Here is a 20,936-nt window from a genome sequence, read left to right as displayed (position 1 = left end):
CAATCGGCCGGAATTCATTCCGACTCATGCAATGTGGTATCTAATGTATTTTGTAGCTTTAAATTCGTATCGGTCGGATCAGCCGATTAGATATATTTTAAAAATTGATCACAATCTATATTATTAAAAGAGAAGTATCCATTTGAAAATGTTCTTACTTCATTAATTAAAGTCTCTTTTTTTTGCTTGCTTTTTTCAGTTTCATTTATGAAATATCCTAAAACGAATAAAACTGCCTAATTTATTACTTGTCTTTTCAGTTACATTAATGAAATATGCTTAAATGAATTTAAACTTCCTATTTTATTGTTTATCTTTTTCAGTTACCTTAATGAAATATCCTTAAATAAATTTGGACATAATGTCATTTAATCAACCAAAAAAACTCATGAGTTATCCTTATGTGCATAATTTTAATAATGGAGATTTTTAAAAATGTGCTTCATTAAAATGTTACCTAAAACATGCAGCACTAATATATAACATGCATCAATAAAACTAGAATTTGACTCACACAATTGTACGGATATTATTTTCAGTTGATTAAATTTAAAAATAATTATTTATTCAAAAAATATGTAAGAATGGCTATGTTTTGAAAAATTATATGGTATTATTTGCTCATAACTCATTTGTCATTTGATAAATTGTTAGAAAGAAAATTTTAGCATAATATAACTCAGTTGTCATTTGCTAAATTTATGGTTTTTATTTATATTTTTTATTATTTAATTATAATATTTTTATTTTATATTTGAAAGATAAATGAATTTTCTTTCAAACAATATTTTTGTAAATGTATTTTTTAAAAAATAATCAATTAAAATTGTTATTATCATTGAATATCATTATTTTTGACATAATTTGAGTTCTCGTTTACATCAAAACTTATCATATTTTAGGATAATTTTAATTTAAAATGTAATTTTTATATTTTTCAAACAAATTCTAAAAATATTTTTTAAATATTTTTTTATAATTGTTAAAAAATATTGAGTTGCATTTCAAATAAAAAGGTAAAAATACTCTAATTAAAATATGTAAAATTTAATATAGTTTTAAAGAAATTGTCAAAATAAAAAAAAATTACACCTAAAAAAAATCATGATTTTTGTTAACTGGGCGGATCATTATTTATATGATATCGCAAACGAAAGAAAAATTTATGTTTTTACAATTTTCTAATTAACTATGTATACTCATTTTTTATATGATATCACACATTCGTAAAAAAATAGATAGTTTAAGATGCAAAAAGAAAAATATTTACTTAATGGATATAATATGAATGAATTTTACAAATACATCATTTAATAAAATAAATAATTAAAAAATGAAAATTCATATCCGCGCTGGCGTGCGGATCAGGATCTAGTACTTTATTTAAAATATACTTCTAACCTTTCCAAGAGGTTCGTTATATTATAGGGAGAGAATAACAAGACCAGGAAACAAACAAACGCAAGGTGTTTTTGAAATGGACCAAACATGCAATTCATATGATAAAAGTACAGGCCCAAGTGAGTGAAGGCCTGAAGTTCACGGATGGCTGATCTTGATTTATAAGATCCACACTACGAAAGAATAAAACAGAATAATCAAATGAAAACAGTTGAAAATAACGGTAATATACAAATTGTTTTCATGTTTGAAACGAATCTTGCGGAGCCCCTTTTCCCTCTATTATTGACCTGACTTTTTGTTTTGTTTTCATTGCTATTGATCCTTCTTTATTATTATATCAACTTTTATAAACTGGAATTTTATTGTATCGCGGAAATTTAAATAAGGGCAAAATTTTATACCCGTAGATAGGAGATAACACTGATACCAATAGAGAATTTGTTATTAAAAAGGAGAGGAGATGGTGTATCTTTCGTCGAACGCAAACGTTCGTTTATATAGACGTGAAAAAAGTAGGATTCACTGTGCAAATAGTGCAGCGGGCCCCACACCTTTATATATATTCAACGAAGACGGCTCATCTTATCTTTTGTCTTTCGTAACACTCCCCCTTGGGGACCGGTGTCACTATCCATTCTCGCTTAACGTCTTTGTTGCCTCGTTAAAAACCTTTCCAGGAAAACCCAATGGGAAAAACCATAGTAAGGTAAAAAGAGTACAACTACGTAAGCTCCCCCTCGAATGAACAGTCATAGATCCTTCTGATGGCGCATCCCAATGTTATGGATGTGTTTTCTGAATACCGAGGTAGGGAGTGATTTTGTGAAGAGGTCGGCTGCATTGTCGCATGATCGAACATATCTTACTTCAATCTCTTTATTCTTCTCGAGCTCTTGAGTGTATGAGAAGAACTTCGGAGGTATATGTTTGGTTCTATCGCTTTTGATATATCCTTCCTTCGTTTGAGCAACACATGCCGCGTTATCTTCATATAGAATAGTTGGCTCCGTATTTTCGTTAATCCCACTGCTTGAACAGATGTGTCGGCTTATTGATCTTAGCCATACACATTCTCTACTTGCTTCATGGAGTGCAATGATCTCAGCGTGATTTGAAGAAGTAGCAACAAGTGTCTGCTTCTGAGAACGCCAAGATATGGCGGTGCCTCCAATTGTAAAAACATATCCTGTCTGGGATCGAGCTTTGTGTGGATCTGACAAATAACCTGCATCTGCAAAACCAATCATTTGACCTTTTGAACTTTTAGGATAAAACAAGCCTAAATCAGTTGTTCCTTGAAGGTAACGAAAGACATGTTTAATTCCATTCCAATGTCTTCGCGTAGGAGACGAACTGAATCTCGCTAAAAGATTAACGGCAAAAGATATGTCAGGTCGAGTACAATTTGCAAGATACATAAGAGCTCCAATTGCACTTAAGTATGGAGTTTCAGGACCAAGTATTTCTTCATTTTCCTCAGATGGTCGAAACGGATCATTTTCAACATTAAGTGATCTAACGACCATCGGGGTGCTAAGAGGAGTTGCTTTATCCATGTTAAAGCGTTTCAATACTCGTTTGGTATATGTAGACTGGTGTACAAATATACCCTTTCGAGAATGCTCAATTTGTAATCCTAGACAATATTTTGTCTGGCCGAGATCTTTCATCTCAAATTCTCCTTTCAGATAGTTTGATGCCTTTTGGATTTCGTTTTGAGTTCCAATAATATTAAGATCATCAACGTACACCGCGATTATCACAAATCCGGATGTTGTTTTCTTTATGAAAACACAAGGGCATATAGGATCATTCGTGTATCCTTCTTTTGTTAAGTGTTCGCTGAGACGATTATACCACATTCGTCCAGATTGTTTTAACCCATATAATGATCTTTGCAATTTTATTGCACATAACTCTTTAGGTTTGGAACTTAACGTTTCTGGCATTTTAAATCCATCTGGGATTCTCATATAGATATCAGTATCTAATGATCCATATAAATATGCCGTAACGACATCCATGAGACGCATTTCTAAATTTTCATTGGCCGCTAGGCTCATCAGGAATCTAAATGTGATTGCGTCCATGACAGGAGAATAAGTTTCCTCATAATCAATTCCTGGCCTTTGAGAGAAACCTTGGGCTACGAGACGAGCTTTGTATCTTGTAATCTCGTTTTTCTCATTTCTTTTTCGGACAAACACCCATTTGTACCCAACTGGTTTTACATCTTTGGGTGTGAGCACAATAGGTCCGAATACATTTCGTTTGTTAAGCGAATCTAATTCGACTTGAATTGCATCTTTCCATTTTATCCAGTCATGTCTCTTTTGACATTCATATACAGACTTTGGTTCTGGATCTTCGTTTTCTTCATTTATTTCCTTTGCTAAAAGGTATGAGAAAACGTCATCAATATCATCCATCTCATTTCGTTTCCATATCTTTCCATTATGGATGTAATTGATAGAAATCTCATGATTTCCTTCAGATTCAAGATGCTTTATATTGTCATTAGATTCACAATTTTCTTCGTCCAAAATATTTTCTGTTATTTTGGGAGTATCATGCTTTTCACATTCCTTACGTTTTCTAGGAAGTTTATCCTTTGAACCAATAGGTCTACCGCGCTTTAAACGTGTTCCTGATTCACGTGTATCAACTGCCGTTCCACCATTTTGTGGTATTTCAATACGAGCAGGAGTATTTGCAGCGGGTATATGTGATTTAGTTACCATTTTGGTATCAGCAAATGCATCAGGTAGCTGATTTGCTATATTTTGTAAATGCATGATACGTCGAACTTCTAGTTCTGACTGTTTCGTAGGAGGATCAAGGTGTAATAACGATGGTACACTCCATTTGATCTCTTTTCCTACTTGTTTATTGTCTCCCCCTAGAGTTGGGAATTCTTTCTCATTGAAATGACAATCGGCAAATCGTGCCGTAAACACATCACCAGTTTGTGGTTCTAGGTATCTTATTATTGATGGAGAATCATAGCCAATATATATTCCCAACCGTCTTTGCGGTCCCATCTTTGTACGTTGTGGTGGTGCTATTGGAATATAAACCGCACAACCAAAGATTTTTAGATGAGAGATATTTGGTTCTTTTCCAAATGCTAACTGTAATGGGGAATATCTATGGTATGCACTTGGTCTTATCCGAATTAGTGCTTCTGCATGCAAAATAGCATGTCCCCATACAGAGGTTGGGAGTTTTGATCTCATGATCAATGGCCTTGCAATTAGTTGCAGCCGTTTAATTAATGATTCTGCCAAACCATTTTGTGTATGAACATGAGCAACAGAATGCTCTACTTCAATCCCTGATACCATACAATAATCATTAAAAGCTTGGGATGTGAATTCACCAGCGTTATCTAATCTAACTCTTTTAATTGGATAATCTGAGAACTGTGCTCTTAATTTGATTATCTGAGTTAGAAATCTCGCAAATGCCATATTTCGAGATGATAACAAACAAACATGTGACCATCTACTCGATGCATCGATTAATACCATAAAGTAGTAGAATGGTCCACACGGTGGATGTATTGGTCCACAAATATCACCTTGGATTCTTTCCAAAAACTTTGGTGATTCTTTGTCAACTTTGGTTGGTGATGGTCTTATGATTAATTTCCCAAGAGCACACGCATCACATGTCATTTTATTACTTTGGTATATATCTTGGGTTTTTATTGAATGACCATGTGAGCTTTCAATGATTTTTCGCATCATTGTAGTGCCTGGATGACCAAGGCGATCATGCCATAATGTAACATCTTCTGGATTTCTTTTTATCACAAGATGTGATTCTATAGCATCAATATAAGTGTGATGCAATCCAGAAGGAAGTTCTGGAAATTTTTCCAGTACAAGGCCTTTGCCTGATTTTTCAGAAGTTATATACAAATACTTCTTTCCATTCTCAGTTGCAGACTGAGTGTTATACCCTTGACGGTATATATCTTTGAAACTCAACAAATTTCTCTTAGAATTTGGAGAATATAAGGCATTATCTATGGAAAACTTTGTTCCATTAGGCAACATAAAGTTCGCCTTGCCAATTCCTTCGATCAGGTCTGTAGGACCTGATATTGTGTTTATAGTCATTTTTACTGACTTTAAAGTAGAGAAATATCTCTTATCCTTCAGTATAGTGTGCGTTGTGCCACTATCTGGTATGCAAACTTCTCTACCAATTTGTTTAGTTGTTGTTCCATTTGCTTTCTTATCCATTTCTGTAACACACAGTTAATATCAATAAAGAAAATAAACTTTCATAAGTAAACATATTATGCATCAATAACAAGTACACAATAATTATACATTAGATATTTTGAAATACAACATTATTTTGAAAGTGAAATACATAATATTTTATGGCATCACTAGGCATTATTAAGCTTGATCAGTACAAGCACTTCAATTATTTTGATGAGTGGCCTCGTCGAAATCTCCCATAAAGTCAGAGGATTCGAGGTATGTCGATGTTGTACCCACAAGGTGTTCATTGAGATTTACTTCCTTTGCCTTGCCTTTAATAGATTCTTGGTACAATTGGCATAGATGCCGAGGAGTTCGACATACTTGAGACCAGTGTCCCTTCGATCCACATCTGTAACAGACGTTCTCATTTTTATGAGTAGGGTTTTCTTGGGTTTCTTTTCCTTTTACCCGATCAGATCGATTCCATGTGTTGGATCCCCTTCCTCTTGGGTTGTTACTCCTTTCATGGTTGCGGTTAAATCGATAACCACGACCACGACCAAAACCACGATTGTGACCACGGCCACGACCACGCCCACGATAGGAATAATTTCCTTTTTCCGGATTTTTTATATCCGTTGCATTTACCTCAGGAAATGCTTTGGTTCCCGTGGGTCGGGCATTGTGGTTTTTAATGAGGAGTTCATTATTTCTCTCCGCTATTATAAGCGCCACAGCGAGTTCAGAGAACCTCGTATACCCACAATTTCTATATTGTTCTTGTAGAACATAATGATTTTTGTGGAACGTTTGGTAAGTTTTCTCGAGCATTTCTGCTTCCGAGACAGGCTTACCGCAATAATCTAATTGCGCCGCTATTCTCAATATAGCGGAATTGTACGTTTCCACTTTTTCAAAATCTTGAAATCGTAGATTTTTCCACTCATCGAGTGCATGGGGGAGAGTAATTTTCTTTTGGTTATCAAACCTCTCCTTCAGAGCTTTCCAAAGATCTAAGGGATCTTTGGTTCTCGCATAATCATGCGTAAGATTTTCATCTAGATGCCTTCTCAGAAATATCACGGCCTTAGCCTTTTCATGAGAGGTTGATATATTGCCGTCTTTTATTGTTCCGAGTATTTTCTCGGAATCTAGATGAAGCTCCATGTTTGTAACCCATGCCGTGTAGTTTGTCCCAGTTACTTCCAATGCCGGAAACTGAAGTTTCTCGATTTTTGCCATTTGTATTTCTAAAGCACATAAATAAAAATTATTAGAATATTATTAATATTAAAAGGAACCGTTTACATTAATCATGCAAGCAATTACAAGGAGAAGCGATGTAAAGAAAATTAAACCGATATTCATCTTAAATTCACTCGGAGTAAATTCTCCAACGAATAAACCATAAATAGAAACACAAATAAAAATGGCACATAAAAACAAAAGTGCGCGAATCATCTTTCTTGAAATGAAAAATCGGAGGAGAGCGATTTGAATATTTTTGAGAGAAGATGAAATGTTTTGGATGAGAAAATGGAGTGAAAATGAGTTGTATTTATAGATGAAAATTACTGTTCATGACCGTTGGAGAAAGGGGAAATTTTGAAAAAATTTCTTTGTGACCGTTGGGGTTAAATCGAGTGCACTAAAAATCAGTCTGAAAATATCGTATTAAACGGTCAATCAAATCTATAAAATTTCATAAAAGTAAAAATTATGGCTATGAAATATTTATGTTATAACAACAAATCATGCGACGGCTCAGCCGATCAATGCAGAGTAATAAATAAATTATACGGCGGCTCGGCCGACCAATTAATAATAAACAGAATATATGGCGGCTCGGCCGACCAATAAATAATAAACAGAATATAAGGCGGCTCGGCCGACCAATAAATAATAAACAGAATATAAGGCGGCTCGGCCGACCAATAAATAATAAACAGAATATAAGGCGGCTCGGCCGACCAATAAATAAATTAAATTACTAGTAAATAATATAGACGGTATTCCGGCCATTATAACAGGGTATAAATGATACAAATAAATTTTACCGAATCGCAGAATGATCATGCTGATAACGTGTTATAAAAGGAACTGGAATTTTATTGTATCGCGGAAATTTAAATAAGGGCAAAATTTTATACCCGTAGATAGGAGATAACACTGATACCAATAGAAAATTTGTTATTAAAAAGGAGAGGAGATGGTGTATCTTTCGTCGAACACAAACGTTCGTTTATATAGACGTGAAAAAAGTATGATTCACTGTGCAAATAGTGCAGCGAGTCCCACACCTTTATATATATTCAACGAACACGGCTCATCTTATGTAACATCAACCACTTTAAAAAGTGAACATGATTTTATAATACATGCAACTGTATCTGATGAAATATTACATCAAATCTGCAGCAAAAATTTACATATGTGTGAAAACGTGGATGACCGACAATAAAAACATGGATGAAAACGTCAAACATAGCACAGTACTATCTCCATTCAACTTGTTCGCATTAGAATTTATATAGTGATTCTATCACCACCTCATATATACTATATGTACAATAATTACTTAAATACAACAAAAGATGGTAAAGAATATATACAAATATAACCAAACACAGTTGGAAGTAATAAACAGTTATTCATTAATTTCAACAAGAAAAGGGATACAAAAAAAAGAAGACAAAGTAACTACAACACTCATTAGTGACACTGCAGTTAACTTCACATGCGAATCATAAGGTTAATCTCTGAGTATACAGATCCATCATACATCCGCCACCAACTTTCCTCGGTAAAATATTTAAGATATAGTTGACTCCACGTTGATAAATTTCACTAGAATCTGCCTGATTAACCAACCCAAAACAATCGTTAATTATATTTTTTGTTTATTCTTGTCAACATTATATATGTACTCGGAGTGTCCGCGCTACGCGCAGAATATTGTTTTATTATTGATAAAAGCATGATTTTTTGGATAATGTAATTATGTTGTCATTTTTATTTGTTAAAAACATTATTTGGTGTTTTAATGTGTTATGTAGTAGTATGTGATAGATTAATATATTTTGTGTTTTTTTTTGAATGATGGGTTGTTGTGTGTATATTACTTGTTAATAATGAAGTGAATTTCTAACGTAAAAGAATATTGAATTTCAATAACCTCGCATCTACGCATTTGTTGATTAATTCTAAGATTAACGGTTTCAACGTCAAAATTGTATTATATTTTTCATATTTTTGAAAATTATAACTTTTAAGATATTTTTTGTCCTCTCCCCATATTTTGACCTTGAGCCGTCACCGTCTATATAGTTCGTTATCTTTCTGGTGTGCGGTGCTTCTTACCATCACCGCAAAAAGACTCACTTCTTTCTCTTGTTTTTCTTTGGATTCTTCACATGTGAGATTATATGGTATTTGTTGTAGATCAGATTTCTGAGTTTTCAGTTGTTCGGTTGATTCTCACGGTATTGTAGGCTGTTCCAGTCAATATTGATTGCTCATCTTTTTCTTTAGATTTCAGCTGATGTTAGGAACTGCATCTCCTTGGTTGGGTCAGAGTTTAGTCGTCTTTGATGTTTTATTCCTCGTCGTTGGCATACCGTCAATAGTCTTTGCTCGTCTTGGTTTTCAAGATCTAGTTTTTGGTGTTCTGACTTCTATGCTCTCTTTCATAGTTCGAGGCCGGCTCCATAGTTTGCTGATTTCGTTTCGTTTCTCTTTCCCTCTCTATTCTCGCATCTCTTTGCAGCTTTCATCGCATCTCTGGTGGCTCTCTCTTTCACCATGTTTGCCACTCGAGGTTTAGATAATGTTTTCGTTCGTGTATGCTATGTGGGCTTGAAAGGTTATTTTTGGTCTCAAGTTTAGTTTCTGATTTTTTGCTGGTTGTCTTCCATTCTCCCTCCCTCAAGTTGTTTCTTTTCTTTCCATATTTCCTTTGGTATAGGTGTGCGGAGTTAGTCTCTTGGAGCTTTGGTCCTTTCTATCCAGAGCTTTGTGTTTTTTTTCACTTGCATGATCGTATTGTATGTTCGTGTTTAGTTTATGAGATGTTTCTTACCTTTTAAATACTGGTTGTGATTCCGGTGCTTTAAGCATATATCTTTCTGCTTCTTGGTGGCTTTGGACTTTCGATTATTATTCTCCATCTGGCCTGTTTTCTTGGTTATTTGTGTTGGTGCTCTAATTTCTTATTCTTGGTTTGATTATCTTATGATATTAATAGTGAAATAAATATATAATTTGTAAATAAAATAAAAAAAATTAGTAAAAATAATAAAATGGTGAAAGTTTATGCTATTTTTAGTTATGAATAAATTAAAAATTAAAACTATATTTATATTATTTTATTTATTTCGGACCAATAAGTGCGAGAAAAGATTAGATAGTATACAATTAGAAATTTATGGAGTAAATTGCAATAATTTAAAAGAAAAATGATTTAAAATACAAAAAAATAACATGAAGGCACATGTCAACAAACTCCTCTTCTACATGTCATAAGAAAGGAAAAAACCAACTTTATATATAGATAGCTCAAATTAAGCATATACTCCATCTGTTTCATTATAAGTGTCGTTTTAGGTTTCGATACACGGATTAAAGAAACAATTAATTTTGTACATTTTGCATAAAATTTATAAATTTTGCATTGAAAATCGAAAATGACACTTATTTTGTAACGAAAAAAATTCTCTAAAACGACATTTAATATGAAACGGAGAGAGTAATAAATATGCATGTGCGTGTTTGGTATGGTAATGGTTTCATGACGCAAACTCAAGATTATATGGCTCACGTTTCTGCTGAACTAGTATCTCATCGCAGGTTTTCTCTATAAATACGCTTCAACTATAAAACTTGTTAAGTCTCACATATCTTCCTCCTCACTTTAACCCGATATATACTCCATACTTAGTGTGTTCAAAAACAAAAAAAAATACTCAATACTTAGTCAGATACCATAAAAATATGGCGAAGCTCACAACTTTCTTCATCATCGTCGCCCTCCTCCTCTTCTCCACGCTAACATACGCATCAGCCCGGCCTATTTCAACCTCCGTTTATCCAGAAGAAATCTCCATCGAGGTCTCTCAACAATACCCTCACTGTTCTTATTGTATACAAATCATTTATGTTGTACACCTCTTAATAATTATGGTCGAGATACAATATACTCACGTGCGTATATATTTTTGTTATGCGCAGAAACTAGAACAAGGAGAGGAAAACTGTGAAGGTGTTGGCGAAGAAGAGTGTGTCTTGATACGAAGAACTTTAGTTGCTCACACTGATTACATCTATACCCAAAACCACAATCATCCTTAAACGACTAATTACTTTATAATCGTTTGAACAGTTTGGTAAACGTTATATTGTGTCCTTGTAATTTCTTTATTATTAATTAGTCAAACTACATCACATTTGTAATCATCGCTGCTACTTAAAATATGAATATATACTATGGGTTTTGATTATTAACGCGAAACTTAATTACAAGTATTATGTGAATATGTTCTCATCTTCAATAATAATAAGTTCTGATATTTATTTTGAGTCTGCAACCACACAAGCTCTCATTCCGTCATTACTTCCCTTATGTTGTCTTAAATGAAAGAAGCTGACTTTCTTGTGGAAATTAATTCCCTACTTTTCATATATCACCAGTTTTTATTTCCATATCTCGCAAACGCATTAAAGATAATAAAAGCATACACCTATCAAAATGATGACACATCTCCATCTAAGTATGTGTAGACATACATACTTTCAGATCATTGTGTGGATGTTAAAAACACAACCACACACTTATCGAATAACAGCTTAGCTAGGTCAATGAACATTAATTGTGTGGATGTTAAAAACATAACCACAAACTTATCAATAACAGATTAACAGCTTAGGTCAATGAACATACACATGTTTTAGCAAATTCTCTTTTTTTTTCCTGTGAATTTTTTTGTTATAAATTCTTCAAAAACTGGTTATATGTTAATAAATGCTTACTGGGAGAACAGATTTTTCAACACATAATGTTATTGAAGATACGACTTTCTTAAGTGATATAAAATGTTTTTTTGCCACATCTAAAATCATTTTTGTCAGCATCTAAAACGATAAAATTATTTTCGTTGGATTCCCTTATGAGTATGAAAGAAACAAAATTAGAAAAATATTGCCATGGAGATTTTCGAAAGGGTCAAAATCAGACCACGAGGTTTCAAAATCAAAAAAGAAAAAGAAATGGAGAAGAAAGAAGGGTCGGTGACATATGTATCTGTGGTCCCTTTTGCCTTTGTCTTTTTCTCTTTCCCTCGTGTATAAGGAAGGCGTTGAGTTGACAACCAATATTAAAGCATACAAAAGGCTTTTTAAATGGGCAGACATGTTAGATTATCTAAGATTGGGTCAAGCCCATTTAGAAGTTAGGACGTGATAATAAACTGTGATGGCTTTTTAAGACGGCGACCGGATCGAGCGGCGGCGATTGATTTGGATCTGAAAGAATGTTTCGGAGGAACAGGTTCTTGTCTCTTCCGATGGTCGTTGGAGCTGTTGTGTAAGTGCTCTTTTCATCCTCACTCGTCTCCTCGGCGAAATCTAAATCTTGCTTTATATGGTTCTTCGCGTTCTTCCTTTAGATTACGATTATTTCGGAAGATCTGGTGATAAAAGTTTATTAATTGAGTGATAAGTTAGATTGCGTATCATAGTTCCTCGAAAGCCCTTAGGTTTTGTAAGAATGGATCTGAACATTGTAAATGTGGAATTCGAGATGATTTTTTGAGGATCGGACATTCGGGATCAGTAATTAGCGATCTGAATAGGTTTTGTCGTTCTTTGGTTATTCTGCAGGATTGGTGTCGTTTCAGGTAAAGCGATTTTCGGGCCACCACTAGATCAGTATTGGCAGAAGAAGCTCGAAGGAGGAGCTGCTGCCAAGGAAGCTATTGAAAAGAGCTCAGATTAAAGCAGCATAATCTTCCTAAAGATTTTGGTTTTATGACCAGAGACTCGTGTAAAATCACAGACCATAAACTAAAGAGCTTCGATAATTGTTTGCGAAACTATATAAAGAAGCATTCTTTAGTGTAGGATGCGATACAAAATGCCAGAAAGTGTAATAATGTTGTAAGTGCCTTGCGTATTACGTTTTTGCAAATCGAAGGAGAATGATAAACCCTAAAGCATCATTCACTTCTTCCTTGGAATGAAGTCAAAATCCCTTTTGACACATTTTAGTTACAGTTTACAGATGAGGAAACTAACCTGATAAAAGCTATTCTTGTTAACCTGAAATCGTTATATCATCAACATTGATTATCAAAATTCTTCGGTCTCCACTTTTCGGATTTCAATAGAATCGAAAACAACTTTTCTGTTCCATATGATCAGTCAATCTCTTGCAAGCTATGACAATACAACAAAGAACAAGTTGAGATTCTTTCAAAGGGACGAATATAAACATGTAAAGAGAATTGGCATATTGGATAAGAGTTTGGAATGAATGCCGTTGCTGAGTTCGTAACAGAACAGATTACTTTCTCTCATCTCTCATCTCTCATCTCTCATCTCTCATGGTGCTCACTCCCTAGACTATATTTGAAAAGTGATTTTGTCGCAAATCGTCTTTACAATCAATTTCACAAAACAAATATGACATGACTACTAAAATTGATGACATGACTTCCGGAAAAATATGACATGAATAATTTCATTTAATGTTGATTTATATTTTTGATAAATTTATTAGAATATAGTAATAATTCATATATTACATTTAATATTGATATTTATTTTTGGTAAACTTTTTTTAAATATGGCAATAGCTCATACATCATCTATAAAATAAATATGTATTCATATATAACATTTCAAATTTCAAAATATTATTATTTTTGTATAATTATACAATTTGTATTACTAAAACTTTCAAAAATTTCTACAATTTTTTTTAAAAATTTAAATATCAAATCGTAAGAAAATTAGTTTCTTATATATCTACAAATTTTATAACTATTATTTAGGCTAAATCCCTTATACTATATTTGAAAAGTGATTTTGCCACATGTCCCTTTACAATCAATTTCACAAAACAAATATGACATTACTACTGAAATTGATGACATGGCTTCCGGAAAAATATGGCATGGATAATTTCATTTAATGTTGATTTATATTTTTGGTAAAAAAACATTCGAGATTTTGAAACATCAAACACTAGTTCCTCGGAATTTCCTCGGAATTTTCTCGGAATATTCCGAGGAAATTCCGAGGAACACTTGATATCCTCGATCGATCGATGGGATAATCTCATCGATCGATCACATTGTTACGCTTTGGTCCATCTTAGTGATCGATCGATGCGTTTTTGGACATATGTCCATCGATCGATCCGTTTATAAAAAAACATTCGAGATTTTGAAACCCCAAACACTAGTACCTCGGAATTTCCTCGGAATTTCCTCGGAATATTCCGAGGAAATTCTGAGGAACACTTGATATCCTCGATCGATCGATGGGATAATCTCATCGATCGATCACATTGTTACGCTTTGGTCCATCTTAGTGATCGATCGATGCGGTTTTGGACATATATCCATCGATCGATCCGTTTAAAAAAAAAATTGACGTTTTGAAACCCCAAACACTAGCTCCTCGGAATTTCCTCGGAATATTCCGAGGAAATTCCTAGGAAATAGGGTTTTTAAACCGAAAACAACGTTTTTGCGGTTTGAATAACACCTATATGACTCTTATTAAGTGTCTTACGTTCATTATGAAGTCAAAAATTTGTTCCTTACCCTATAATAAACACTTTTCCGATTGTATGAACGAAATCCCCACAACATAAGAGAAACACTTATACACTTTAATGAACGGTAAAGGGAATACTTACAATTCGTTTTGAAATTTGTTATTTCATGGTTTATGCTCATCTATACAAAGAATCCTCAATGGTATGCATTACAATTGTATAAGAAATGAAATACGGCAAAAAAAATTGATGTTTTGAAACCCCAAACACTAGTTCCTCGGTATTTCCTCGGAATATTCCGAGGAAATTCCGAGGAACAATATAAATTAATAGAAATACATGCACATGATATTCTTTTTCCTCGAATTAATGAAAATATTCTGAGGAAATTCCGACGGATATTTAAGTGGCCGTCGGAATTTCCTCGGAATATTTTCATTTAACCGGGAAAACAAGCCGCCAAATATTTCGGGAAAATTGAAATTAAAAATACTGAGGGAATTCCGACGGAAAATATCCGTCGGACCCAAGGTTTTATAAACTCCAAACGCATCTTCTTCCCCATTTCTCTCTTCTTCCTCTCCAGCGATCTCTCTCTCCTTCCGGCGTTCTCCACCTTCTCTCGCGACGATCTCTCCGGCGAATCCTTTCCATTCCCTTACAAATCATGTAAGGACCCTATCCCACTCTCTTAGGTCCTATTTGTTAAGTTTTAAGTAGATTTGATGATTTTAGAAGGTTTTTGATAGATTTTTGTTAGGGTGATTGGGTAGGATTGTGATTTGTTGTGTAATAGGTTTAGAATTGTGATTTGGTTGTGTTGAATTGATTTAGAACTTTTTTTATAAATTGTTCATTATTTTTGTATTTACAAAACGTTTTTTCTATATAAATTCGATTTTACAAAACGTTTTTTGTATATAAATTCGATTTTTGGATTTATAAAAGATGATTTCATATTTATAAAAATATTTATATTTATTAAAACTAATTTTGTATTTATAAAACATTTTTTTGATTTATAAACACTATTTTTTTTATTTTTGTATTTATAAAAAATATTTTTAAATATACAAATTGTTCTTTGTATATAAATTCGATGTTTGGATTTATAAAAGATGATTTCATATTTTAAAATTAATTTTGTATTTATAAAATATTTTTTTTTATTTATAAACACTATTTTATTATTTTTTGTATTTATAAAAACTATTTTGTATTTATAAAAAGATGATTTCATATCTATAAAAATATTTATATTTATAAAACTAATTTTGTATTTATAAAATATTTTTTGATTTATAAACACTATTTTATTATTTTTTGTATTTATAAAAACTATTTTGTATTTATAAAAAGATGATTTCATATTTATTAAAACTAATTTTGTATTTATAAAACATTTTTTTTATTTATAAAAACTATTTTATTATTTTTTGTATTTTTAATTTGTTTTCTATTTCAATTTTAATTTTATATTTTCGAATTTCAATTTAAAAAAATAAATTTATAATTTTTTTTTTTAATTTTGGAAATATTCCGAGGAAGTTTATCCCTCGGAATATTCCGACGACATCTTCCTCGGAATATTCCGAGGAATTTCCGACGAACTTGTGGTCCTCGGAAATTCCGAGGAAATAGGGTTTCCTCGGAATTCCGTCGGAAATTTCCGAGGGATTTCCGAGGAAAGATGAATTTCCGGAGAGATATTTCCGAGGACTTTTTTCGTCGGTATGTCGTCGGAATAGCGTTATTCCGACGACATACCGACAATTTTTTCCCTCAGTATGCCGCTGTTTTCTCGTAGTGCTACGTCACATTTGTAATCATCGCTGCTACTTAAAATATGAATATATACTATGGGTTTTGATTATTAACGCGAAACTTAATTACAAGTATTATGTGAATATGTTCTCATCTTCAATAATAATAAGTTCTGATATTTATTTTGAGTCTGCAACCACACAAGCTCTCATTCCGTCATTACTTCCCTTATGTTGTCTTAAATGAAAGCAGCTGACTTTCTTGTGGAAATTAATTCCCTACTTTTCATATATCACCAGTTTTTATTTCCATATCTCGCAAACGCATTAAAGATAATAAAAGCATACACCTATCAAAATGATGACACATCTCCATCTAAGTATGTGTAGACATACATACTTTCAGATCATTGTGTGGATGTTAAAAACACAACCACACACTTATCGAATAACAGCTTAGCTAGGTCAATGAACATTAATTGTGTGGATGTTAAAAACATAACCACAAACTTATCAATAACAGATTAACAGCTTAGGTCAATGAACATACACATGTTTTAGCAAATTCTCTTTTTTTTTCCTGTGAATTTTTTTGTTATAAATTCTTCAAAAACTGGTTATATGTTAATAAATGCTTACTGGGAGAACAGATTTTTCAACACATAATGTTATTGAAGATACGACTTTCTTAAGTGATATAAAATGTTTTTTTGCCACATCTAAAATCATTTTTGTCAGCATCTAAAACGATAAAATTATTTTCGTTGGATTCCCTTATGAGTATGAAAGAAACAAAATTAGAAAAATATTGCCATGGAGATTTTCGAAAGGGTCAAAATCAGACCACGAGGTTTCAAAATCAAAAAAGAAAAAGAAATGGAGAAGAAAGAAGGGTCGGTGACATATGTATCTGTGGTCCCTTTTGCCTTTGTCTTTTTCTCTTTCCCTCGTGTATAAGGAAGGCGTTGAGTTGACAACCAATATTAAAGCATACAAAAGGCTTTTTAAATGGGCAGACATGTTAGATTATCTAAGATTGGGTCAAGCCCATTTAGAAGTTAGGACGTGATAATAAACTGTGATGGCTTTTTAAGACGGCGACCGGATCGAGCGGCGGCGATTGATTTGGATCTGAAAGAATGTTTCGGAGGAACAGGTTCTTGTCTCTTCCGATGGTCGTTGGAGCTGTTGTGTAAGTGCTCTTTTCATCCTCACTCGTCTCCTCGGCGAAATCTAAATCTTGCTTTATATGGTTCTTCGCGTTCTTCCTTTAGATTACGATTATTTCGGAAGATCTGGTGATAAAAGTTTATTAATTGAGTGATAAGTTAGATTGCGTATCATAGTTCCTCGAAAGCCCTTAGGTTTTGTAAGAATGGATCTGAACATTGTAAATGTGGAATTCGAGATGATTTTTTGAGGATCGGACATTCGGGATCAGTAATTAGCGATCTGAATAGGTTTTGTCGTTCTTTGGTTATTCTGCAGGATTGGTGTCGTTTCAGGTAAAGCGATTTTCGGGCCACCACTAGATCAGTATTGGCAGAAGAAGCTCGAAGGAGGAGCTGCTGCCAAGGAAGCTATTGAAAAGAGCTCAGATTAAAGCAGCATAATCTTCCTAAAGATTTTGGTTTTATGACCAGAGACTCGTGTAAAATCACAGACCATAAACTAAAGAGCTTCGATAATTGTTTGCGAAACTATATAAAGAAGCATTCTTTAGTGTAGGATGCGATACAAAATGCCAGAAAGTGTAATAATGTTGTAAGTGCCTTGCGTATTACGTTTTTGCAAATCGAAGGAGAATGATAAACCCTAAAGCATCATTCACTTCTTCCTTGGAATGAAGTCAAAATCCCTTTTGACACATTTTAGTTACAGTTTACAGATGAGGAAACTAACCTGATAAAAGCTATTCTTGTTAACCTGAAATCGTTATATCATCAACATTGATTATCAAAATTCTTCGGTCTCCACTTTTCGGATTTCAATAGAATCGAAAACAACTTTTCTGTTCCATATGATCAGTCAATCTCTTGCAAGCTATGACAATACAACAAAGAACAAGTTGAGATTCTTTCAAAGGGACGAATATAAACATGTAAAGAGAATTGGCATATTGGATAAGAGTTTGGAATGACGTTCAATGCCGTTGCTGAGTTCGTAACAGAACAGATTACTTTCTCTTCTCTCTCATCTCTCATGGTGCTCAATACATCTTTTACATACGGAGTTATTTGTTGCTACAAAGGTCTGATTTTGTTATTTGGAAAATAATTTTTATGGTAGAAATAGGCTATACATCGTCATCCATATATTATCTATCTTATTAAATTAGAAGTATTTTAACCTTTTGTTAAGTTTTTGTTTGGCAACATAAATATCAGTTAAAAGAAATAGCGTTGTTAGAAAACATGGATAACAGTAAATTAGGAAAAAAAATAATGGGTTTATGATATTAAAAAAAATTATAAGTCAATTACATTATATTAAAAAGTAATAGGTTTATATTACTTGATATACATATTCAAATCAAAATAATAATTTAAAATTGATTTATATCAAAAATTCATTCAAAAATATACATATATTCAAAATTTGATTTTTACTAACATATTTTCCAATAACCATTACAAAAATGTTTTCAATATATATAAGAAAAACACAATACAAAGTCCAATTTCAAACACCAACTTAAATTACGGTTTGTATATTTCACATTGAAATTTAAAAATATAATATATGTGATTATTTATATGATTGTATGTATAAAATATTATTAATTATAAGAAAATTTATTTGATGGTAAGTATAAAATACGATTAATTATATGATAACACATATTTTTGTAACCTATGATGACACATATATGATATATAATAGTGATTAGGGGTGGGCGTTCGGGTTCGTTTTCGGGTTTGTTTGGGATTTCGTGTTCGGTTCAGATTTTTGAGGATTTGGTTCGGATTTGTATAACCAATTTAAATTGGTTTGGTTTAAATATTTAGATAATATTTAGATAGAGAATTAATAATTATTTAAGTATTTTTGGAGTTTTGAGTATATTTTAACTATTTTAGATATTTACGTTTGATTATTTGTATATATTTTCAAGTATTTAAACGAACTTAAAAGTATCATATATATTCTTGATGTTTTTATATATATTAAATCTACAAATAATTAATATATATAAGTATATAAATCTATTTTGGATACCTAAAATACTTCGGTTCGGATCAGATTAGGTTTCAGTTCTTCAAATACCAAAATTTTGAATAATTTGGATATTTAATCAATTTCGGTTCAGATTTGGTACTACTTATTCGGATTGGGATCGGTTCGATTTTTCGAATTCGAGTTTTTTTCTCAACCCTAAATAATGACATAAAAAACAAATAGCATCATATTTTTAAAAAAATATATCCGTGCGGACGCGCGGATCAAAATCTAGTTATAAAAAAAAACTAAGTATACAATATGTTGCATCACATCATACGACGCTTTGCGTGAACACATAAGAACGTACGTTATATAAATGTTAAATCTAAAGATGTATTTTACATAGATATACTAGGGTTGGAGGTTTGGGGTTTCTATACCAAAAAAAAATGCTTATCCTTGAATTGCAGGACATCATACAACGACATTTTTTTTTGCTAAAAGGTAAATATCATTACGAAATGAACTTTGAAATTTACAAGATGTTAAAACAAACTGTAGACTTCTATGCTTGATTACACGGCAAAAAAATTAAAAACATGTAATCAAGAAGACAATCGAGCCTCAAACCGTTCTGCCTTGGAGCGAACAGGACAACAAGGATCATACAACAACACTTGGTGTTATATTTGCATAACCAGCAACTTTTTGCCGTTGCACAATCATTAGAAGAACTATAACTTCCGCTTCAGAGTTAAGTCGGATGCATCAGTCAACAACGCTTGCTCTCTGAAAAGAGTCTCCACCATGCATCTATCAAAAAGCAATAAACATAAGTTTTTTTTACTAGTACATTTTGCATTGATATATATCTGTTCCTGCCTATAAGTCATCAATAATGTATCAGTCAAAAGCTTAAATGCTATTCTCTTCAAAACATTTTATCAATAAGAACCATATTGAATAGTACTATTTCTCTATTCTGAAGATAAGAACGTTCCTTATTCTCCATAATATCCAACATAGGAAGAACATTAAAAAAATTCTTTCTCGTATTGCCTAGACAGATTCATCAATAATATAACATTTTGAACCAAACAGTTTTCTTGTACCTCATCACTCTAGTCATAAAAATGATTCAAACGTTGTGTATTAGGATCCAATTGACTGGTAACCTAATTCAGTTTATTGTTGGAATATAATTTAGTAGGGAACAAACTAATGAATGTTAATCTAGAAAACAATAGTATGTGTTAATAATGTTATATAACTAACTGATATCATAATTATACTTTTTGTTAAAACGTGCTAATAAATGGTATAACTAAGTAACCAACTGACTTTTGACAAAAATATACTGACTTTATAATGATTTTTTTTTTTGCCAATTGTATAAGCCATTACAAAGACTTAAGTTACACATGGGCTGGGCTAGTTTGTGTGATCAGAACACGGTTTGTAAGTAAACCACATCAAAACATTCATACACGTATGTATTACTATATAGATACACCTTTACCTGCTCAAATTTCAATAGTAATGAGACTAACGAGTGTAGAAAGTGCATCTTCTGTAGACGAAATTTAAGAAACTGACTTGAAACGGAAGCCA

The 20,936-nt window shown here is 32.5% G+C and overlaps 1 protein-coding gene and 1 long non-coding RNA gene across 2 annotated transcripts; both read left to right on the top strand.

The window, feature by feature from the left end:
- Positions 1 to 10,475: 10,475 nt before the first annotated feature.
- Positions 10,476 to 11,119, top strand: LOC106346627 (phytosulfokines 5). The gene is made up of 2 exons (XM_022711466.2): positions 10,476 to 10,730; positions 10,851 to 11,119. Exons 1-2 carry the CDS (start codon positions 10,614 to 10,616, stop codon positions 10,968 to 10,970), a joined length of 237 nt encoding a protein of 78 aa, XP_022567187.1. The 5' UTR covers positions 10,476 to 10,613; the 3' UTR covers positions 10,971 to 11,119.
- Positions 11,120 to 16,126: 5,007 nt separating this feature from the next.
- LOC125583538 lies at positions 16,127 to 17,989 on the top strand. Its single transcript, XR_007320554.1, has 2 exons — positions 16,127 to 17,355; positions 17,652 to 17,989. It is a non-coding gene; the product is annotated as an uncharacterized LOC125583538 (long non-coding RNA).
- The last annotated feature ends 2,947 nt before the right edge of the window (positions 17,990 to 20,936 follow it).

This window comes from Brassica napus, chromosome C3, assembly GCF_020379485.1.
Source record: "Brassica napus cultivar Da-Ae chromosome C3, Da-Ae, whole genome shotgun sequence".
NCBI lineage: Eukaryota > Viridiplantae > Streptophyta > Magnoliopsida > Brassicales > Brassicaceae > Brassica > Brassica napus.
This window is presented reverse-complemented; position numbering and strand designations above follow the sequence as displayed.

Excerpts from the sequence above, each read along its gene's own strand:
- LOC106346627 (XM_022711466.2), top strand. The coding sequence starts at position 10,614 with ATGGCGAAGCTCACAACTTTCTTCATCATCGTCGCCCTCCTCCTCTTC. Across the intron at positions 10,731-10,850 it reads CAGAAGAAATCTCCATCGAG|AAACTAGAACAAGGAGAGGA; the intron begins GTCTCTCAACAA and ends TGTTATGCGCAG.